Here is a 24102-nt window from a genome sequence, read left to right as displayed (position 1 = left end):
ACAGCTTCCTCTTTTCCATGTACTTCTCTGAAAATAAATGTTGCTGTCTTATTTCTGAATGTAGTAATGGACTGCGTGTTTCTCAGATTGAATTTAAAGATGAATTGTCACCCCACTTAAAGGCTCTGAAGTTTCATACATAAGATAAAATGAGCCAAGAGATGCAAATAATAAATAATTTTATAAAAGCTGATTATTTTTGTCTTTTTATGTCATGGAACAGTGGAAGTTGTGATGAACTGTGATACCCAAATTTGTTTTTTAGTTTTCTAAGCAGGATTAACAGTTTATAGCGGAATCTTTTGCTGTCTTGCTTGCAGAGTGAGTGGCTTCCAGGGAACAGTTTGGATGTCAAGTGTTTTGTCACTTGAATTTATTCTGCAAACTGGCAGCTATATATTTATGTATAGTCAGTGTAATACTGCTAAATGTTTTGAATGAAATAGTAGATTTTTTTGGCACTAGGATCTAAGAATGGAAATGCCATTTGGTACGTAAAAGTAAGTTGTAAATTACTACAGTACTAACTAGACTAAACACCCATAGTTCCTTTCTTAAGAAATACTTAACTGAGCTCCATATAGTTTATTTATAATTCACCCTTAAATTATGCTAGTCATGTTTGAGGAAGGCTGTATTGGTTGTTTTCACAACCTTCTATGCATGAAGAGCAGGAAAACAAATCTGATACTATAGGCACTGTTTTTTTAATAACTTCTTTTGTTGCTAAAGCTAGAAGTAGGCTAGGGAAGTTCATAGCAATATGATAACTTTTTGCCTGCCCTAGAAAGCCAGGCTGTCCTGAAGAAGGAGTGCCTGGCAATTTCATGTCTGTCTTCTATGAGACTGACCAAGATTGGTTCCATCTTGGGGGTTCTGGAGATGCTTTGTGCAAGACAGACCACATCTATCCCACCTGCTGCTTTATCTTTATACAAATTGCTCATGCATTAGTATAGTCATCACCAGTAGTATGCCTTTTTAATTCCCTTTTGCACGTGAACTTTTGTGTATAAACATACCTGTGAGACCAGTCAGAAGTTATGCTTTTAGCAGAGTGTTTTGGTTTTTCTTCTGAGTAGTTGATACATGTATGTGCCACGAAGGTGGAGACAATAAAGACTCATTTCCCTTTTCCTAAATCGGTAAAATAACATAAATTACTAACAGCCTAGTTGTTTTAATTGAGTATGTTTGCGTTGGAGAGAGTTAAAAGAGCTGTTTATTGAATATTAACATTTGTAGGGGAAAGATAGTGGTGGTTGTCTTCAGTCCTCTTTGATAAATGTAATGTTAGATTCAGTGACATTTAATATTTGGCCATTACATTTGCAACTATTATTAAATGCATGCAAAGGAGGCTTACAAAATTGGGAAGCTGCAGCTGATGTTACTAAATATGTTCTATTAAACTATATTGAGGCTTCTGGCTTGCATTAGCAGTTGAGCTCTGTAGCAACGGCTGAAGAGGGGTGGCTATGAGTGTTGAGTCACAGCAGTCCGCTACTCACCATCTCGAGGAAGTGCTGTTGGTTTTGTTTTACATGAGCACCATAGGCTGTGAACTGTCATAGCTTAAAGACAAATATGTCCCCTGCTAAAGTTACCCAAGTTGTAGAGCTAGTAATGGCCACTTTCAGGTGGGAAAGCAAGCTGGGGGCTGGTTGACTGTTCTACCTTCACAAATCAAACCCTTCTATTCTTCGAGCCCTCGCATTTGTTTCTATGTTATTACTTGTGTTTTTCTGTAAGAATGAGAATCATTTAACTTAATACTGATTTGGAATGCAGATATCTGAAACGGAATTGCAGAATTAATAAACTATGCAAAATTTGTTTGTATGTCAGTGCTATCAAACTCTTCTAGTAAGTTTTCCTCTCTGGAGAAGCAGACATTCTTCTGTTTCCTTTTGTAAACTTATGTGGTGTATTAAGTCTCAAAGTAAAATTAATCAAATTATGATTGGTAGTTTTGTTACAGAAATGGTGAAGTGTGACGCAGTAAGGAGATGTGCATGTAGCTTTTGGCAAAAATTCTCATGTTGCTGTTCCTTCTCTTATATTCGAGTGTCAGGGCAATAGTACGAAGCTGTGCTTGTAATCAATTGGAACTTGTTTCTACAAAACACTTATAGCAACAGTATATTTGAAAACAAAATAAAAATCAGAGTATGGTGTAGTTTACAACTGCTGATTAAAACAGCCTTGATGAGTTTGGAATTGTTGTGCACAAAGGCCTGGGTTGTGGGAAGGAAGGGAGGTTCTTACCAATAAGTCACTGTCTGAATCCTGAGGAGAACTCAGTGTTGTCTCATCGTCTGTCCTCTATGTGTTTCCCTCGCTAACATATTAAAACTTATCATAGTTACTCTATTTTATCAAAGCTAATCTGTAATTAGATGAATTAATTTTAGAACTCAAGCAAATGTCTTAAATTATGCCTATGGGAGCAAAACCTAGTTTCTATTAATAGATTAAATGGAGATGGTGAATAGTTGCGACTGTGCTGGTTTGTTTTCTGTGTAAATATATCTTGTCATTAATGACAAAGGAATATATTTGTAAATGTTACTAATTCAAAGGCTTAGCAATGCAGATGGAGTAATTTCAGTGAAATTGTCAATAGAGTACTTCAAAGCATTTTTGCACAAGTTTCTCTCATATTTTAAGTTAAGCTAGTGCATGTATTTCTGGAATTATATTTCTGGATTTTTTTTTTTTTTGGTGAACATAGTGAACAGAAATAGTTAATATAAATCTTTTTACATAAGAATTAGTTGTGCAAAGATGACTCAACGCACATTTTGGGAAGGAACTATGCAACTACCAGAAGTGCTTTTGCTTTTCTTCCTGACTAAATCCCAAATATTCTAAGCATATGGAACAATTTAGTAGAAAATACATAATTATCAAACAGATCTGTCTTTGCCACCTTGAACATTATTTCTTGTGGCAGGGTAAGTGAAACCTCATGTTTAGATTTTTATTTCATTTGATCTTCTGCTATATTGGCAGAAGATTACAAAAAGTATATGACAAATGGCACCATTAAAATATGAGTTGATTTGTGCTTACTCTAATATGAATCTGAATGTACTCGATAAAGGCATGGCACAAACTTCTAACTGAAATTTTGAAGCAAAGAAACCAAGTACATTTATCTTGGTAAGATCCTGAACAATCTATGTAACTGTAAAAACAAGTTTAATATCATGCAGGTGTTCGCAAGCAAATGTATGCATGTTTTTACGTTCATTATAAATAAAGCTGCCATCAAATGTTGGCTCTATGTTTCTGTTTTTCTTTTTTTATGTGGCAGCCAAAATCAGTGAATTCCAATTCTCTATTACAATGTCCACTCTGTGGGCAGATATCCTTACCAATGTTGTAGTGTTATCTAAACTTTTTACATTGCATTAAATGTGCTGTCAAGATTAATTCAGTATGCTCCCTGTTAAATTACTTCTGATTTCTCTTAATTAACCTACTCGATCTGAAGTCCTTTCAAAACTGAGTTTTCTGGACTAGGTTGTGCATCTACCATGAAGCAGCCATCCCACAGAAGAGCTGAATGGCCCTTTTAGTGGGGAGTGGATCAGGAACTGATATCTTGTTCTCTGTGGTCAGTGCCCCAGCTGGGAAACTGCTTTCTGATTTTAACTTCTCGGTTTGGGGAACTTTTAAATTCTTTTCTATGTGATAGAAACTTTTCAAGGGGAAGAGTAGGTGTTATCTGTACTCTAGCTTTATAACTGACTTCTTCTGCAGTGAAAGGAATGGATGGGAACCACCTGGGTATATCATATCCTGATGCTATAAAAATGGGTATCAAGCCATTCTTTCCCATCCCAAGGGAAGTATGTTGGCTATACATGATGATGCTTACAGTGAAACTCAGGAAACTGAAGTAGCCATCTGTTACTTAGATTGTAAAGTTTCTAAATAGCATATTTGGTATAGAAATCCAAATTTCAGGTATCAGGTTATTTATATGGATCTGATCCTCTGGAGTTGTACAGTACTCTGACCTATAGTCACATCAACCTCTATTACAATTGTTCATGTTAAAACAGTATTTCCTATTGTGTAACTGTTTTCAGGAGTCTGGGGGCCAGACAATAACCATTTTCAAACTGCGTACTAAAATGTTAACATGTTTTCTCACTTCAGTAGTTACAGTTAATAAATACCAATGAAAAGTAGTTTTATAACTTGTAGTTGTTTTTGTTTCAGCTTTTCTGGGGGGACTTCAATACAGTGATGAGAGAGGATTGCTCATCAAGTTGGACTAGTCTTTTGTTTCTTCCTTCTGAAGATTTTGGTGCAGTCTTCTGAAGCAGTCTTGGAGACAGTACTGGATGGGCTTTTCCCATACCATATGGTTACTCCATTTATCAAAATCAGTTTAAAACAACTGAGATTCTCTAGAATATCTGAGAAGGAGAGATGTTGTTCAGTTTGTAAAATCAAGTTAGGATCTTAGGGATATAATTGGAATGAGCACAGAGAAGGCCTGGAGGGTGTATATTACAGCAGATTACTCTGTGTTTGTCATGTTTAGTGTTGCAAAAATGAAGGCTAGGAGTTAGGATTGCTGTCTATGAATGTACCAGACAGGGTAAAACTGAGAAGGGAGAAGAGCTGCTGAAGTCAATGGGCAGTGTTGTCACAGGAACACATAGGAATGGACATGAAAAATTGCACATGCGAGATTTGAAAGTTTCTAATAGCAAAATAAGCCTTATTAGAATCTCATACAAAAAGAGGAGAGGCATGATTCATGAGGCAATTTATTGGTAATAATTTGTTGTTACAAAGTTAAGTATTGTTTACATTTGGAATGGAAATATTGAAAATACTGAGAGAATTTCAGTCGTTTTTGTTTACTGAAAAACTTATGCTATGAAAGGGATGTGTCATTTCTGTGTTTAGAATTGTTGGGAGTAAAGCCTTAACTAGACTGATTATTTAAATGATATGTAAAATTCTAGATTAAATTTTGACTCTTGAAAACATAAAATGTGTTTAAATATTTTTAAGGCAAAAAGCTGCTATGAGAACTCATGGATGGACAGGCCTTCTGTGAAAATGGGGAGGAGCAGGTGACAGGAGCTCTTCAGAGTTTAGCCTGTTTGCTGCAGTTCCCCTTCTTCACAGCCTTGCCCACCTCTTTCTTCTTTCCTTCTCCGTAGGATTGTAATGAATAAAATAGTTTTCCACTGTCTCATGGTCTAACCCCTAACCACCTAAGGTATCTAATGCTTCTACTTTCTGATGCTTGATGAAAAATACAGGCTTCTGTCCAGTGCGAGCTCCTGACCACAATGTGGATGAAGTCCAGTCTGATCTTTTTCCTCCTCTTTCTATACTGACATTTCTACTTTATTGTATTCAGGCTACAACAATTTGTAGATCTTTAATTCATGAATTATGCTGATTCAGTGTAACAAACCAAAATTGTCAGGAAAGATGATATTGAAATACCATGCAAAGCTTCAAACTATGTGTTATCTAATATGATTTTCATACGAAGCACTAAAATATCTCCCAGTTACAGTATCTGACCTTTTAAAACCTTTACTGGATTTATCCTTGCCATGCTGCTGGAGTTAAAGGTTCTTATTCTGGTTTCACAGTTAAGGAAATGAAGCGTTTGGTGCCTCTGATTTCCACCACATTGCACAGGAAGACGGTGTCAGAACCACAAAACCATCCATCCTCTCAACTTTTATGCATATTTTTGATAATTTCCTGCTTGTCTTCAGCCTCTTTCTTCCCACCCCCACACCCTGCCCTAGTATATGCTGTAGTGTGGTTTATAATCCTATATTAATTTTAAAAATATTAGTGTCTGTTACCACGTGAAAAATACACCTAAGCCACAGCTGCTGTACTGTTTATTGCCTTTCTTATTTTTGCATATGTAGTTCTGCTGTCTTAAAATACTGCCATGAGTGAAGCCCTGGAGAAAGACAACTGTCAGTTTTGGAGACTGTTGTAGTTAAACCATCACTCTTTCAGGATATTTAACTCTGACGGTTATGACATTTTTCCAAAGTAACAGTGGAAACCCAGTGTCTTCTCCAAATTCTGGCTCCGGAAGTTTAGCACATCACAAATAAACTCATTAGGCGAGATCTAATTCCTGTCCTGGTTACCTGCCATTACCTATTCAGCTTTCCGTAGGAGAGTGGGGTTAAGGTTCATTTCTTCTAAGAGGCTTTCTGCTGGTACAAAAATAATTCCAGGGAGAGCTGGAGCTTTTTCATAGAGGCTTGCCCATATTTCAGGTGCTAGAAAGAGTAAGGGTTTATGGTTTTGTTCATCCTGTTTAGTATTTACCCATGTAATTATGCGCTTAGCAGAACAATGGATTGTCAGCAGGACAAACTATTAAAGTACATCTCCTAGTTTTATTATTGAAATTGCAGTTCAGTAAACCCATAACTTCACATGCAGTAAAACAATAAGTAAATTACTGACTTGTTGGTTCACCTTTGTGTAACTTTAGGACACTTTAAAAAGTTCCTGATATGCATTTGTGTGAATTTTTGCAGATATATCATTTAATAAAAATATTTAAATGACAAAAATGACAAATTTAAATAAAAATCTCCTTCTATGGAAGATACATATTCATATGCATACTGGGTTAAAGTATATCATATCACAACCAGACTGAAGAAAGGGAAATGAAAATATGTCACAATATTCCAGGCTAAACTGGTTTATCAACAAAAGGTGTACAGAAGGGTTTTGAAACATTTTGAAAGGTTTTTCTGATTTTGTTTGTTGGTGGTGTTGATAAATTTTACCAGGCAGCAATATTAGATGTTTGTTTGTTTGTTTTTAACAGTAGAACAGTAACCTCATTTATTCTCTTGTAAATAATCTTGTGATCCAGATATGTAATTTCTGGAAAATTCATGGCTCCCTTTGAGCCTTGGACAGTGAAATTTGATTGGAGTTTAGACAGGAGAAAGAAAAGATGATACTCCTGCCAAGTTTTTGTCCACCTTATGATTTATAGCTCTGAACATTGGAAACGTATCCTTGCCATAGAGCTGGAAACCAAGTAGCACTGGTCTGAGCTCACAGATGTGTCAGTTTCAAAAGGGCAAGCAACAGACTTCCTTATGCCAAAAATAGCTTTTGTGCTAAATTATTTAAGCTTAGTATTTGATCATAGATAAATGGAAAATAATATTTTGCACTTTCGACCTTTTTTGTATAGTAGGGGAAACCCAGGGTCATTTTAAAATTAGATGGGTTTTGTCAGGTGAGTCTGAAATATCACACATTCAAAAACTGTGGTACTTGGCACTGAGAAAAATGTTGTGTACTGTTTTTATTCTTCATGTGTGTTGGTTATATATTGATTGTAACGAAGAGAATATTTTAGTCTCCTGCAGCAGTTCAAGTAATGTGTACTGCTTCTGCGCTTTTCTGTCGTTCAGTGTAAAATATGTATGAAGACATGTCTGAAGTGTAAGTACAGCGGGCCCTTGGGAGGGTCTGGAGCTGTACCTTGAGTAATTTCAGTCCAATGCTGACAAAATATTTACTGGTTTATTTTTGTTTTGTAAGTCTGTTTTCATCCATGGTCTGTGAAACATTCAAGGATGGTTCTTAACGTTAGAAGTTCTCTAGCTTTATTATACCAAAAGTACAAATGGTTCTCTGTAGTCTAGCAAATGAACATGGCTTTATTTTAGTAGTTGCTTTGGTGGCAGACCCTACAGGTTCCAGATAGGCTTCTGTTAAGACATTTTGTGTTCAGACACTTTTAATCTTCAGAATCATCCACTTTTAGAGATGAAAATTTCCTTTTTCATTTTTTTCTCCAGCCCAAGCACTGGAGGGAAAATCCTACGTTTCTTCCTATCATAAAGAAAATATCTTGTTGCCTCAGACATCGTCACAGCTGGGCAATCTTGTGATCTCTCTGCTTAAAATAACAAAATCCAGTTATTCAGCTTCCATGACCAGCTTTGTAAATTGTTTTCTGCATATAGTACTCTGGACTGTATCAGAATAGTGATACATTTTTTACATTGGTGTTTTTATACTAATGGAAAATGCATGTTGTTATGCATCCATCCATCCATTCAAAGTTTACTGTCATTTACAAGCTGTGTTGTGACTTGTAATACAGCTTACAAGGAAGACTGCCCTTAAAGTGTTTCCTCTTCAGATGTGTAAGAAATAAAAATGCTGATGCATATCACAACCTTCATATTTAATTGTTAGTAGGTGGCAGAAAAATTGGAGGCCAGGATACTGGCATTAGAAAATGAAAATGCATAACTCTTAAACATTAAAAACCAAGTATGTGTCAAAAATCTGATAATGTGGAAACAGTGCATGAGAGCAAGAGGCAGCTGACCAAATAAATGACGCAATTTTGCTGAATAAGTGGAATAATTATGAATTTGTCTGTCATATGTATTTCTGTAAACAAAGATAAATTGTTACCCTACATTGCCTTTTCTTTCTTTTAGTACTTGGGGGTAAATATCATCTCAGCTGTTTATAGGATATAAATAAGCAATATTAAGTTATCTTAAAAAATATTCAGAATTCATAAATGAAGGGATAGGAAATGCAAAACTTAAGCTATAGTGACAACTTTCTTTTCCCCTACGTATAACATGTTTTACTTGTACATGCAGCATACACGGAAGTTTATCTTATCTCTTTGTGTAACATAACTAAAATGTTAGCGACATAAATATCATAAGTCTCAATTTGTTTTCTCCTGTGGCTCTAAGTACAGAGCAATCCTTAGATAAGTTTCATTAATGAAATGTACAGTTTCTACTATCTAGTAGAAGTGTGGCTATGTACAAAATATGCAATCAATGAATGTTTTTATTTCTAAAAAAAATTAATTGCATTTTTTCCTTTGTTTTACTTAATAACTTTCATAAACACTTTTCCCTTTGCAGTCTCTGAGATAGTAGATAAAAAATTTTCCATATGCTCTTAAGTAATTGAGACAGCTACAGTTGCACGTAGGTGCATGGATACATATAGTATTTTCTCCCACTTAAAGTGGATCTTTTACCAGTGTAAACAGTTTAGTGTATGTTAATGAATTAGGCAAGAGTTTTAATATTAAACTCTGTTTTTTCAATAAAGCCCTTCTTGTCTAGTTTTGGCTGGTAAATCTCGTGTTGGAGGCTGGCATTTGTTGCTAAAGCGAGTAAGACCACCCCCCTCATGAGAACAGTTGTTTTTTTAAAGTAATCTAGAACAGACTAGTTGAAGTTACAGTTCTACTGAAGAGGTTATGAAACAGTCTAAATTGACTCTGACTGCAAACTTTGACCTGTTTGGCTGAATTGTGGGAACTGTGCCAAAATTTGATATAAAGCAGTTCTGGGAAGCTCTTTAAGATTAAATTCCAGGGCTACATGACTGATGTGCTAACGATATACTTCTGATATTAGACAAGTGTTACTTCAATACGGTTTTAGGCTTGAACAGATCATTCACCTAAAAGTAGAATTTATCTCCCGCTTGTTTTAAGTACTGTGTTGCATCTCAATATGATTTTTAAAAGTTCAGTTAAAATTTAGCATCTTGATATTCCTTTCTTTTCACCTCCCTCTGATGAGCTATCCTGGCTTCTCAAAAACTTTTTGCTTTCCTTTTTATCTGGGGAAGAAAAGGTAAGGAGGAGAAAACGTTTTAACTGCAGAGTATCTTGATGTGGTTTCCATGAAGCTTTTCAGCCAGCAATCACTTCATGGGTTTGTGTTCAGCACTCTTATAACACATGGCTGGTTTAGGTGAATTTTGAGATGGAAAGTCTGCTTAATCATACATTTCTTCACTCATTTAGTAATAATAAGACACATTTGGTGTGGAAATGCTCAGGTTTCAGTTGAGAATAGTCTCTCTAGCCTCCACAGCTGAGCACCAGCAAATATGGTATATTTTCTTCATTTATGTTAGGAAAGAGTTCTTTGTTCCCTCAACACAGAAAATACTACCCTTTTTTTTCTTCTTCTTCTTTATATTGTTCATTCTGATGTTTTGCAAAAATGCACTTTTTTCAATTTAAGCAGTTCCTAGATTTGCAGAAAATGCTAGTATTGTCAATGTCCTAATATACACTGTTAAGGATATTCATCTCTTGGCCAGACAACCAAATATTCCATAAGACAGTAGTCAAGTAAAGACTAAAGGCAGTTTTATTATATTTCATTTTTACTGATATTCCTTTTGAATATTCATCCAAATATTGTAGGTGTGTCACTTCTTTCATGGAAAGGAGAACTGGAATGTTTTTTGAATGCCTCTTTATATTACTTTAAGAAGTTTAATTGCTAATATTATTTTCTTGAAGTAATGGCAGACAAGTATTTGTGTGTTAAATCAGGGTTCTATGTGAATGCCCATCAGAAAGCTGGCTAAACATTTGCTGACATTCACCTTATGCTGAATTCTCTGTGTCTCCAGTTACTTCATTAACTTTGCAACATGTAGTACAGGTAGTGCCCTCTCAAGTATGTCACTAGAGAGGGTATTTTCAGTTGCTCTGTGACAATTTTGTTGTTCTCTCATGTTGTAACTTCTGGTAAACAGAGTAAGGAATCACTGTTTACAGGACTTCTGCTAAAGGTCCTCTGGTAGCTACAGGTCATTGATTTTGCAATCTGAACTGAATGAAATAGTGGGGGTGGGACTTCAAAGCTGCCGGCTCTCAAGTGAGGAAGTGATGGCAAAGATTGTTGCTGAGAACAGGAGTGACAGCCTGGAAGGAAAGGGGACACCAGTTGTTGTGAGTTGCAGTTTGGGGAAGCAAATAGAAAGTGTTTGAGTGTGAGGCCTTTTCCACTCAGGTCTAGGGCCTCTTTTGGAGGATAGCACAGAGATTAAATGAGATGGTGGATAGAATCTTTAACTTTTAAAATATAATTTTCCTCATATACTTTGCTATGATCTTATTGTTAGGAGTTATTATTGCATTACATAAAATCTGTAGCATACAGGTACTGAGGGAAAGACTTGAGGGTTTTGTTTCTGACTGGATCCGCTGAGTAATCATAGTTGATGTTGAATGTGTCTTAGTTCAGGGACCTGGTTTGAAGAAAGGAAGAATCTGAGAATTTTCTCCCATTAAATGTGAAAGTGATAGGTCTAATATTGAGGCCAGCTGTTATTCCAACAACTCCAGCAACTGCAAAGCATACTCATTTTCTGCATCATAATGAAGAGAATGATTTCTGAATATCTCAACAAATAGTTAATGAAATTCATGTGTCATGTGTCGTCAGTTGATTCAGCATGCTTCTTATAACTCATGCAGTTTAGGATATATTCCAAAGTACTTTTTCAGACTGAGTGTTATGCCCTGGAAAGAAGGAAGACTGCTTAGTACCTGCTCTCCTTAGGTACTGAAAACAATTTTTTCAATGAATACTTCAGTGGTTTTGAAGTAAAAGATGGCTTTTGGCAGTACTCAGAACTCAGTCGTTTGAATTCTGTTCCAGACCTGAAGAAGTAGTTTTGTGTCAAACATTTTTTGTTTCTCAGATATATTGTTAGTCTAATAAAGTACACTGCATCTCTGTGCGAATGTCTCATCACCTGACTGTAACAGCTGGAAGCCGAGATAAGGAGCTGGTAAACTCTGATGTTACCATTGTTATTTGTCTTTTTAAATGTAATGTAAAACTGATTATCTTCTACACTTCCTGGTTTGGGTGCTAAAGCATTTCACAACTGTAAAACAAATGTACCAGAAAATACAATGTTGTTCTGTGTTTAGACAGCCTATTAAAGATCACTATCTAGTTTTGTTGTCTTTGGGATTTAGCTTTTACTTCAAATCAGGAAAGTCTGGGAAATGGAAATGGTGCTTGTTGCTGAACACAGGATTAAGTGACAATCATTAACCTACTTAGAAAGTATGTGCTTACAATTTAGCCGTCTTGCTAAAATAGTGTAGCAGATTATTATTATTACTGGTATAAACAATTGTGCTTTATTTTTTAGTGCATTAACATTATGGAAAATTCTGAGAAGTGCATTGATTGTATCTTTCATGCCTTTTAGGGTACATATAGAGATATTTTTTTCTATTTACGGTCGTATTCATGTTTCAGTTTCCTGTGGCTGAAAATTAAGAGGGGATAGGTTGAAACATGTTGTACTTAATTCAGAGATTCAAAAATTGTAAAGCAATGGACTATTGGGATTATTTGATCTGACTACATAGGTAACACAGACTATGAGATGTAGCAGAATACATGGCTGATTTTAAACTAGGTGAAGATGGTGGGGGGCCTGGAGCACGAGCCTTATGAGGAGCAGCTGAGGGAACTGCGGCTGTTTAGCCTGGAGAAAAGGAGACTGAGGGGAGACCTTATTGCTCTTGACAACTACTTAAAAGGAGGTTGTTGTATGGAGGGTGTTTGTCTCTTCTGCCAAGTAGCAAGTGATAGGACAAAAGGTAATGGCCTCAAGTTGTGCTGAGAAGGTTTAGATTGGATATTAGGAAAAATCTCTTCATCGAAGTGGTTGTCGGACATTGAAACAGGCTGCCCAGGAAAGTGTTGAGTCATCATCCCTGGAGCTGTTTAAAAGATGTGTAGATGCGGTGCTTAGGTGCCTGTTTTAGAGATGGATTTGGCAATGCTAGGTTAATGGTTGGACTCTATGATCGTAAAGGTCTTTTCAACCAGAATGATTCTGTCTTTTTATGTTGACTCTAATATTACCTTTGGATGAGTTACCCTTATGAGCTTTAGTTCTCTTTATCATCATCTGTTACTATATCTCTAGCTGGGCTTTCTGAAGCCATGGCATTGTGCACTGTGACTAAGTCTCTTCAGAATTACTGCTTTACAAGAAGGCCCTCCCATACTGGAAGGCAGCATTTTCTGGGATCTGATACCTTTCAATTTGACTGTGCTGAACCGCACGTTGCAAGCTTGCATCCAGCTAGCCGGGGTTGCTCAGTGTCAAGGACCTGTGTTGTCTCTGTTTCTTATTCTCATTGTGTTTGTGTCAACCTAAAATCCTACTAGCGATTTTTATCAATGTTTGCTTGAAGAGTATTGATAAAGAAGTTTATTCACACAGGGTTGGTAATTACCGTATCTTAATTATATTAGCATTGTCAACTTTACAGGTTGCATTTATAATTTCTTAAATAGAAGTTTATACCTAGTTTGAATACTGAATTTTATTTTTATTTTTTAATCCTGCCTTCTTTTAAATATTTACTGTTCAAAGTTCTTTTTCATCAGTTTTGTTTTTTCCCCAGTAGGGAATTCAACAAGGTGTTTTTAAAATCTTGACCTAAATTTATCGAGTCTTGTTCATCTAAGCAATCCAATACTTCTGCTTAGCTCTGTTGTACTGAAAAGACCTTCATTGTGAAATTTGAATATTTCACTTGTTATTCTCAGAAGTATGAAATAGAAATATTTGGTCATCTTTCCTGTAGTTTTTCCACATTATCATTTTTATTTTTTTCACTTCCACCTAAGAAGAAACCCATTTTGCTGTTGTGTTTATGTGCTTCTAACTGATTTGACTTTTGATTTTTGTGAAATTGTCTTTTTTCTAGTACCAGCTAAACAGAATCTAGTCTTTATTTAATGTGTGGAATTTAGATTTTATGAAGTCAAGGGAAGACCGCACCTACCTAAGCAACATCCTGCACTTCAAATTTGATGCCACTTTATTAACTGAAAAGAGGGATGATAAAAAAATTTCCTTTCTGCAGATGGAACAGTTAACCTTTCTCTGACTTAGTCTTTAAAAGTGTGTGGGTGTTTTAGAGCTGTCACTTAGTGATGCATCTCCAGAGTCTCAGAATGTGAAGTCTCCTGTAGCATAACTTCTTTGCCTTGCCTGTGGGTGGTGAGGGAGAAAGTCCAGGGGCTGGCTGGCTTGTAGAAGGCCTCGAATTTATCTGTCAGAACAAGGTAAATCTATTTTTTGTGTTTGTGGTGTGTTGTGGTTCCCCACACACACCCCTCTGGAGTTGTACACCCCCAGTAATTTCCACTGTTATCTTCCATTTTTTTTTACCCCAGATTGTCTGCACTTTTCTGTCTGTCCCAGGTTACAACAACTTGATTTCATCCATGTTCTGATTTCTGCAACAAGAGTAGGCTCTAATTCAGCAAAACATGTAACTTCACGCGTACCTATATGCTTGCTTTGAAAGTTAGGAGGAATATAGCCATATCAGTGTATAGGCTGTGCTTGAGCTCTTGAGATCTGTTCATTAATATGTGTAGAGCAGAACATCTTTCACTAGTCAACCACCTGTAATTCCTCCCCCTCATTTATTATTTGCACATTGTAAAAGAAAATAAATAATTAAAAACAAACAAAAAAACCCAAAACAACAACAACAACAACAAAACCAAACCAAACAAAACCCCCACAAATAACAACAACAAACCAACCAACAAAAAACAAGTGTGACTAGGTATCTTCACTTGCAGCTTCCAAAGCTGACTGTGGACTTTCTCAATAATCACACAATATGATTTAAAAAGATAATAAGTTTTCTTCTACTGACAGTGGACTTCAGGGGGCTTTAGTGAATGTTCTGGTTCTCCTTTTAAAATAACGCTTAGGAAAAAAAAATATTGCTACGTCTTCCACTCACTTGAATTTAAAATTACTTTGCTATTGCAACTGTGTGGAATACAACAGGACTTTCTGACTATCTGATAGAAAGAAGAGCATTAAGGTTTTAATTTCAAAGGAAACCCTCGGATAAATTCCTGACTGATTAATCAGTTTGTGTCTTTTTAGAACATGTTTTTCCTCTGCGGTGCCTTTGAGGGATATTTTAATGAAAACTGTCTGGCTTGAAAGTTGTTAGCTGCAGCGATGACTTTAAAAAAACCTGAAAAGCCTGATTTATCTTTCAGTTAATACACTTAGTGTAAAATATCATTTAAAATAGTTGAAAAGTGACTGAACAGGAGTTCTTCAGGACTCTTGACTAAAGTTCTGAGCAGCTGAGAAATGAAGGTTTTCAGCAGGTTGAAAAATCCTTGGGAATTTAGGGTGAATATCTCATTCTTATGAGAGAAACTTCTGTTGTTTGGATTTTACAGAAGCGCAGTTGCTTTTATAAATTTCCCTTGCTTTGCAGTTTAGAAAGTTTGGGGTTGGGTGGGGGTGTTGTTTAAGATTTGGAGACTTTTTTTTTCTTTTTAGAACTATGTGGAAAGTAGATAAATTCTGAGTATGGACAATCATTGAGTATCTAGTTTTACTTGACAGCATCCTATTTATAGGAAGACATGGTGCAGAGATGGGGGGGGTGTATGTCTTTCAGGTACTTTGTAGCAGTTTGGTCTGATTCTTATCCCTTTTTCACTGAGTATTTTTTTCTTGCAGTTGGAAGTATTTTTGAACGGAATAACGATGATTCATTGTTATAGTATTTTATCTGAATTTGGCAAGTTTGCTTAATTGTTGAAATGGTTAATGGCAGAAAAAAGCTTTTTTGTTTGAAATACTTTTTTCGTTTGTTTTCTTTAATGTGTAATATGCATTTAGGGTTCCTGTTTCTTTCCTTCCTTTCTCTGAAGGGCACTTCAGGTCTAGAGCAGGCTTATATCTGCAGTACCATAGTTTGATACCTGAAATAAGATGGGATAACAGTAAGTACAAGTGTTGTCCTACCTTAAAGCAGAGTTGTTATCAGGTTAAGGAGGTAATTGAATGAGAGAAAATAAAAAGTCCTTTATTAGCAAGAGTGACAAACTAAAAGTGAGCCTTATAATAAAGACAAAGAGAAGGAAAAAAAAAAAGCAATAAACTAGTGAGATTTGGATTGATTTCAATAATACTGATTCTGTTGTTGAAGTATTATAGTTTAGAAAGGAGATGAATGACAAATTTTGGGCGTTATCTCTAAAGGTAAGGAAAAAAACTGACACTGAAACAGAAATATTTTGTTAGATTGACTTTATAAACATTTTTAATTTTTTTTTTTTTTCTCACACAAAATAATGCATCACATAAATTTCTAGTGATCCTTTCAAAAACCACTTCTTTTTTCTCTAGTTGCATTAAAATCTTCTAACTCGACAAGACCAGAAAGAAATGGCATTCAGGAAAACTGTAGAACAGCAAAATGTGGAGAAGGGATGCAGATGCTGGAAGGAGAACTCTTACTGCAGGTATGTTTTGGCTTACAGAAGCCATCTGATTTCAGCAGTAACAATCCTGTTTCAAGATGAACTGTAAATTGGAGACACTGTAAAATGTGATTGAATTCCAGATACAGGAGCTTTGTATGAAACAGAGCAGAATAACCAATTTTAATGTGTGGGCCAGAATTGGATGCAGCTTGCAGATTTTTTTATATCAACCACTTGAGGTGAAATGCCCTGCAGAACAGGTCAGCAGAGGACACAAGCACCTGCCGTTGTGGCATTCTGCTCCCTTGGAATTACTTTGAACTTCATCAAAACCAAGGATTCTGTGCAACTACTCTCTTGGATAGCCTGAGCTATTTAATTTCAGATTATTATTACATGTTTTTTTAGCTCATGCTGTATTCAGGTAATTAAGCTTATATAAGGAATTTTTACAGATCTCACAACTGTTTGTGAGAATAGATTAAATGTCTATGCATTCAAAAAGAGTGGTTCACACCATTTAAAGACCAGCCATTTAGTCAGATATTTAATTTGATTTAATTAGACCACGTTAAAAAAACCCAAGAAATAGTAAAACCATTTCTCTGCAAAATATGAAAAAGCAGTTATGGTGGTTACCATAGTGTGGGGGTATGGGAGTTAATGTTTGTGAAAGAATTATGCTGGTTTATAATAAAAATATATTTGTATGTTGTTACAGTAAGATGTAGGATATCCTTCACTTACTTTACATTTTCTGTGTTACAATAATTTTGCATAATAAAGAGTTTTTTAAAAATGTGTTTTGAGTATGCTGGCCAAATTTGACTTTGAATGCAGCTGAGGAAATTAAGTGGCACAATATACTTAATCCAGTCCCTCGAGACATCCTTTTGTTAAATCTTGACTGATATCCATAGAAGTAAATCAGCACCTTTCAGATGAGCTGCCAAGTCACAAATGTACTGTTTGCTATCACAACAATTGCTGTGAAACGTATTGATTTGGAGTTCAGATAAATGCCCTTTGCGTGACTTTGAGTAAGGAGCCGCTTAGTCTGCTGCTTCACAAAGGGGGAAATCTCTTCAAAAACATTGTTTACTTGCAACAGTCTGATTGTGCAGAGGTTTTCTATTTTAAGTAAGCTATAAAATATTTTCTTGGACTATGTGGGGGATCTTGATCACTTGATTTCCTGTCCACTTGGGCCCATCTGCACTATGAATAGAACAGATTTTGGGAATGGGTTTGTGACATGACTCCCATTTGCGCTGCAGGCACATGGCTGGACTGAAGGCTTGAGCTGCATGAGCATTGTGAACTATGGTTGATGCTAGATGAAACTATAGTTGTTCATACTGCTGTCCCTCATCTCCTACCATCAAGAGTAACTAAAAGTCATCAGTATGCTTTGTCTTCTCCCCTGAATTTTCAAAAATAACTTTTTCTTTTTCATTACATGCAGTTTTTTCTGTTGTGTTATGTATACTGTAGAAAGAGGCAGTGAAGAATCTTTGTTTGTTGTGCTGTTAGATAATGATATGTTTTTGCATACTTCACATTTTATTGGGAGAATAGGGTATAGGTAGACTTACAGCCACAATAATTTTCTGGAATTTTGTCTCTGAAGCTGATAGATTGGTGTATTTTCTCCCCAGGCATTAAATGGTTTTGTGTTAGTTGTTACGGCCGATGCTCTGGTTTTTTATGTCTCTTCCACTATCCAAGACTACTTGGGGTTCCAACAAGTAAGTATATATTTTTTTCTTCTATTTTGTTTTCAGTGGTTTTACTTAATTTTGGAGGGCATCTGTTTGTGTATTTAGGATCTGATAGTTTGTGAAATAAAAATCTCAGTTGGGTACTTTAGGTTGGATTATTTTGAAACCATATTGCTTTTTCTGTCAGCTTATATGGATGAAATGGGTCCTCAGGCCAAGCACAACAGGAATATAATTTCCAAAGTTGAGTTAGGCAAGATAGGAAACTTTCACACTTAATTAGTCTTTACTGGAACAACTGTTTGAAATTTATACTGTGGTGTTACCCAGTTTATGATGCTGAGTGAGACATAATTCAAGGGGAAGGTAATTCTTTTAATAGAAACCTTTCAAATAAAACTAACTCTATATGCCTTGAGGTTTTAAGTATCAACTGGGTGATCTTAATATTTTTAGAATTTTAGTGTTCTCTTGCTTGTATTTACTTTATTTACTTATTTATTTCAACACCAGCATTTGCTATTTACAATTTATGGAGCAGATCATATATGGTTAACTTCCTTCGGCTTGCAAGCCAGGTAACAAGGTAGTAAAGACCAAGATCCAGCGAGCACATGTTGCCCTTCCTTAGAGAACTCCTGGGATTAGTTAATGTTAAGATGATAGAAGCTGAGTTATTGTTATCAGTTTGTATATTTGTGTACTGGATGGTGGTAGATTCAGTTGCTGTCTAAAACCAGGGAGAAACTCTGCTTGGTCTGCAATTTTAGCTAACTGATAAGAGATTGGGGAATGTTTGCACAAAATAAAATGTTCCAAACAAAACATAATTATTTCTGGGGTCACAGATTCTTTCAGTGTTGGGAAAAAAAAAAAAAAAGATTGTAAAACAAATTTAGCATAAAATTTATATAGTAATACCAATAAATCAAGTGCATAATAGCGACTTAAAGTCTTAAAAGTTCCAAAAATTAGCATTTCTACAATTTAATTTGGAAAATACTGATTCTTTTATGAAATTTACCAAAATAAAATCTGAGCTAGGCTTCTGCTCTTGCCAGCTCCAAATTACTCTAGTTCTATATTTTATTTGAAATATTTTCTGTTTCTATAAGTACTGAGTTTTCAATCCATGCAGAAAACACACAATTTAACTCCTCTCCATTGACTGGGGCTTTTCTTGAATATCTTTGGTGGGCTTTTTGCCCTTAATTTCTTTCAACCACTGATCCTGGCTGTTGTAGCTTTGCCATTTAGATCACATTCCTAGCCATGCAACTGGTGGTGTTATGAGAGAATCATCACAGAATCATTTAGGTTGGAAGAGACCCTCAAGATCATCGAGTCCCTCTGTAGCTTAAATGTAGCACTAAACCATGTTCCTAAGAACCTCATTTATATATCTTTTAAACATCTTCAGGGATGGTGACTCAACCACTTCCCTGGGCAGCCTGTTTCAGTGCTTGACAACCCTTTTGTGAAGGAATATTTCCTAATATTAAATCTAAACCTTCCCTGGCACAATTTGAGGCCATTTCCCCTTGTCCTATCGTTTGCTACTTGGGAGAAGAAACCAACACCCTCCATGCTACAACCTCCTTTCAGATAGCTGTCTCCCCTCACTCTCCTTTTCTCCAGGCTAAACAGCCCCAGTTCCCTCAGCTGCTCCTCATCAGACTTGTGCTCCAGACCATTCACCAGCTTCATTGGCCTTCTCTGAACTCTGTCCAATACCGCAATGTCTTTCTTATAGTGAGGTCCCCAAAACTGAACACAGGATTCAAGGTGGAGCCTCACCAGCCCCAGGGGGGACAATCACTTCCCTGGTCCTGCTGGCCACACTACCATTGATGCACACTAGGATGCTGTTGGCTTTTTTGGCTACCTGGGGACACTGCTGGCTCATGTCGTCAGCTGTTGACAAACGCTCCCAGGTCCTTTTCCGACAGGCAGCTTTCCAGTCACTCTTGCCCAAGCCTGTAGCGCTGCCTGGGGTTGTTTTGACCCAAGTGCAGGACCTGTCACTTGGCCTTGTTGAACCTTCTACAATTGGCTTCAACCAGTCCAGATCCTTCTGTAGAGCCGTCCTTCCCTCCAGCAGATCAACACTCCCACTAGACTTGATGTTGTCTGCAAACCTACTGAGGGTGCACTTGATCCCCTCGTCCAGATCATTGATAAAGAGATTAAACAGAACTGGCCCCAATACTGGGCCCTGGGGAAAACCGTTCATGACCAGCCACCAACTGAATTTCTCTTCATTCACTACAATTCTTTGGGCTCAGCCATCCAGCCAGTTTATCTATCACAGAGTACACCCATTCAGGCCATGAGCTGCCAGCCTCTCCAGGAGAATGCTATGGAAAACAGCGTCAAAGGCTTTACTAAAGTCTAATTACATAACATCTACAGCCTTTCTCTCATCCACTAAGCGGGTCACCTTGTCATAGAAGAAGATCAGGTTGGTCAAGTAGGACCTACCTTTCATAAACCCATGCTGACTGGGACTGATCACTTGGTTGTCTTGTATGTGCTGCATGATGGCATTCAGGATTATATGTTCCATGACCTTCCCTGGCACCAAGGTCAGACTGACAGGCCTGTAATTCCCTGGATCCTCCTTCCAACCCTTCTTGTAGTTGGCAAATGTAATGCCCATCTATCAATCAACTGGGATGTCCCCAGTTAGCCATGATTGCTGATAAATAATTTAAAGTGGCTTGGTGATCACCTCTGCCAGCTCCGTCAGTACCATTGGGTGGGTCCCATCTGGCCCTATAGACCTGTGTGTGTCTAAGTGGTGTAGCAAGTTGTTGACCATTTCCCCTTGAATTATTGGGGCTTCATTCTGCTCCCCATCCCTGTCTTCCAGCTCAGGGGGCTGGGTACGTGAGGCAAAACTGGTCTTACTGTCAAAGACTGAGGCAAAGAGGCATTTAGTACCTCAGCCTTTTTCTCATCCTTTGTCACAACATCCACCAGAGGGTGGAGATTCTCCTTAGCCCTCCGTTTGTCACTGATATATTTGTAGAAACATTTTTTGTTCCCTCTTACAATAGTAGCCAGGCTCACCTCTAGACCTAGAATGGGTCAGGCCCAAGTACCAGCTGGCTAGTACTTGATTTACCAGTATGTAAAATTAAATTATTTAAACAAAGCCTAAGCATAACAGTTTAAAGTTGGCTTATATAAAAGCAGGTAAAGAAATACTTGACATAATGTTATTTATTTTTCTAAGGTAATTTTTTTATTATTTTTTCTCATGTCTGCAGTCATGGGTGTTTCTGAGTTCTGCTCTGTGTTACTAAAAATTGTTTCATGAAGTTTTCCCACATGCATGCAAATGTATGTTTTTATCCTCGAACAAAATGGATTTTGCTATGTCCATAGCAGTGTTGTCAAACAGATAACTTACATTATCATATAAGTTTCTTATTCTCTTTCTTTCCTGCTTTTTTCCTTTTTGTATGTAGTCTGATATTATACACCAGAGTGTCTTTGAATTGATTCACACAGAAGACAGACCTGAGTTCCAACGACAGCTACACTGGGCATTAAATCCTGCCCAGTCTGCAGATTCTGGACCAAGCATACAGGGTAAGAATGCAGCCAATTTATGTGTTTGCCTGTCTGATTAGTTAAGGGGTTTTTTTAATCTGTGTATGTAAAAAAGTTTAGATTATTTTGCATGAAAAAAGGAAGGAATAATATTTCTTAAACTTCTTTGAATTTATGGATATGTTTGGCTAACAGTGGGAATTACTTTCTTTTCACTTTAAATAAGCACTGACATTCATATCACAGCACTATTAAAATACTAATTTTGCTTTAATTTGTGAGATTTTAATTTGTAGTCTTGCATGTCTGATAACTAGTCCTGTGGCAAGTAGCAAAGCAGGTAATCCTGCATGTTTGTTTTGTGAACACGGCAGTGAGAAGTGGGCAGTTGCTTTTGGGGACATAAGAAACAAGGAAGTTTTGGTTTTCTGTGTTTGCCCTCAGTTATACAGCTTGTATTTAATCAGTGTTTGAGTGAGAAAGTGATTTCTCTGCTGAAGTAATGATCACTTTTACATCTGCTGCTCCTGGTTACAGATCATGACACCAAATTTATTAGCTTAGGAAGGCCAGCAGGTAATTGGGTATGGCAGCTTCTTTAAGCTCTTCAGGCTGGTAGATCCACCCCATGATTAAGAATGTGTTAATTACAGTGTTAATATATGGAATATTGCATTCCTGGTTGTAGAAAATGTTATGGCTGTTTGGCATCATGATGTCTTCCACATCTGTTACTGTTGTATTAAGGCTTCCACATAGACCAGTACTTCTCTTGGGAATAGAAGAGGAATAAAAGATTAAGTAGATGACCCTTTAAGACCAAATGGTGTGCTTGTTAGAGCATCAGATTGTCACATGTTATTGACTGATATTCAAGTGACCTGCTGTATTGAGAAACACACTGCTTACTTATCGGAAGAGAGATGTGTTGGTACAGATAGTTATGTGTAATATGGGAAGTGAATGCTTGCCTGATAATGACAAACCTGTTGAGACAACTGTAGTGCTCCGTTTTGCACAACACTAATTTAAATATGTAGGTGAAGCTCTATGTTACTCTAAGTTACTTGATTATAGATATTTTTTTAATCCAGAAAAAGTCCATATTATTTTTAATTATCATTCCTAAAGCAATTTGGTTTAAAACTCAAATGAGTTTTAATGAGATTATGGGCAACCTTCTTGGATGGGATGTAGGGAAAGACTTTAATCATCAGTGAAGGGCTCCGTGAAGGGCTCTGATTAAGTCCTCCAATTCAGATAAATATTCTGGCTGAGGAGTGTCTATGGAGTGTAGCTCTAGTATCCACTGAGCCAGGGGTGTCAAACTCATTTTCATCAGGAGGCCACATCAGCCTCGTGGTTGCCTTCAAAGGGTCAAATGTAATGTTAGGCCTGTCTAAAAGCAGGAGTAGTTACATTTATACAGTCCTAAAATTACATTCAGCCCTTTGAAGGCAACTGTGAGGCTGATGTGGCCCCCAGTGAAAATTAGTTTGACACCTCTGATCCACACAGTCCAGTTGAAAACATGCTACAGAACTAGTTAATTATACAATTTGGTATAGCAAACAGCTGCTGGCACTCAGAAAGTGGGTTTTTATGTGGTGGCTTAGTGTTTGCTTCAGAGTGAAATGGCATTCCATAGCGCTTAAGCAAGTGCACCTGAATTTACAAAAGGTTGTATTTGAAAAGTATGATGCCAGGTTGACTTGCCATCAGGCTTGGGGTTTTTTGTACTTTGTGTTCCTAGCTTACTAGAAACTGCTAATTATTTTGGGGCCTCAAGTAGTATAAAATGTTTGGATGTTGAGGCTTTTTAAACTGAATTCAGCTTTATAACAAAGGATAACGATATGATCATAAGGATTCTCCACATTTTTGCTAATTTAATCCATTTCCTTTTTAATACATTTGGCTAGCGTTATGTAGATATTTATAAATATATTATAATTGTTCTCAGGCTTAAGCACAGATTGCAACCTGCTCTGGGAACTAATTCTGCCTCTGCCTGGACTGGTTGTTTCTAACTCAATACTCTTGTATGCCTCTGGACCAGTGGTCTCCTCAGCTATTTACTGTGCATCCCCAACACTCCTCCCAACCCTGTCATGTTCCCAGAGAAGTCTGCAAAATTCTGATTTTTTCAGTCTGTTTTGCACCCTCAACTTTGTGTTGTCTTTTAAAGTTTGCTTGTTACGCAGCCATATATGGTCTTGAGCTTAAAGAGGAAAAAAAGCACTTAATGCACAGCATGTTCTGCACATTACTGCGTGATGTCGATGAGCTGCAGTGTGAACTTCATCAGGGATTTGGGTTATACCCCCTGTAGTGTTAACTGGTGATTTTGCTCCAGGGATTGCAGATGCTCTGTAAGACTCTGCCTTCTCACAGTGAGTCACTTCTCCAAGATCCTGGTGCTAAAACCTCTCTGCCTCCTGTCTGCCTGGGAAAGCACAACAGTATTCCTTTCCTAAACGTAGAAGGCTTGGGCTTGAAGCCTATTCCCTCTTGTTTTGAGTTCTGTTCTGCCCCTCTCATGAGCTACAGACTCTGTTGCTTCTTCTACCACAGCCTTGTTCACTCTTGAGAACTGCTCATTTTACTAGGGAAGTTGTCAGACACTTGAGAGAACCCAGGTAAGATACCTGCATTCAGATTACAGCTCTGTATTTACCAAAGGAATAACA

General features: G+C 37.0%; 1 protein-coding gene across 2 annotated transcripts in view; it reads left to right on the top strand.

Annotated features, from left to right (window-relative positions):
* The window catches only part of AHR (aryl hydrocarbon receptor), a 64738-nt gene that overhangs the window by 23365 nt on the left and 17271 nt on the right, over positions 1-24102 (top strand). For both annotated transcript variants that reach the window (XM_082045725.1, XM_082045726.1), the window contains exons 3-5: positions 16057-16172; positions 17792-17881; positions 21328-21451. In XM_082045725.1, the coding sequence (XP_081901851.1) occupies positions 16057-16172; positions 17792-17881; positions 21328-21451 (330 nt within the window). The remainder of the gene's footprint in view (positions 1-16056; positions 16173-17791; positions 17882-21327; positions 21452-24102) is intronic.

This window comes from Streptopelia decaocto (genome assembly GCF_964273445.1).
Source record: "Streptopelia decaocto genome assembly, chromosome: 2".
Lineage (NCBI taxonomy): Eukaryota > Metazoa > Chordata > Aves > Columbiformes > Columbidae > Streptopelia > Streptopelia decaocto.
Note: the sequence above shows the minus strand (reverse complement) of the source record. Positions and strands in the feature narration are given on the sequence as shown.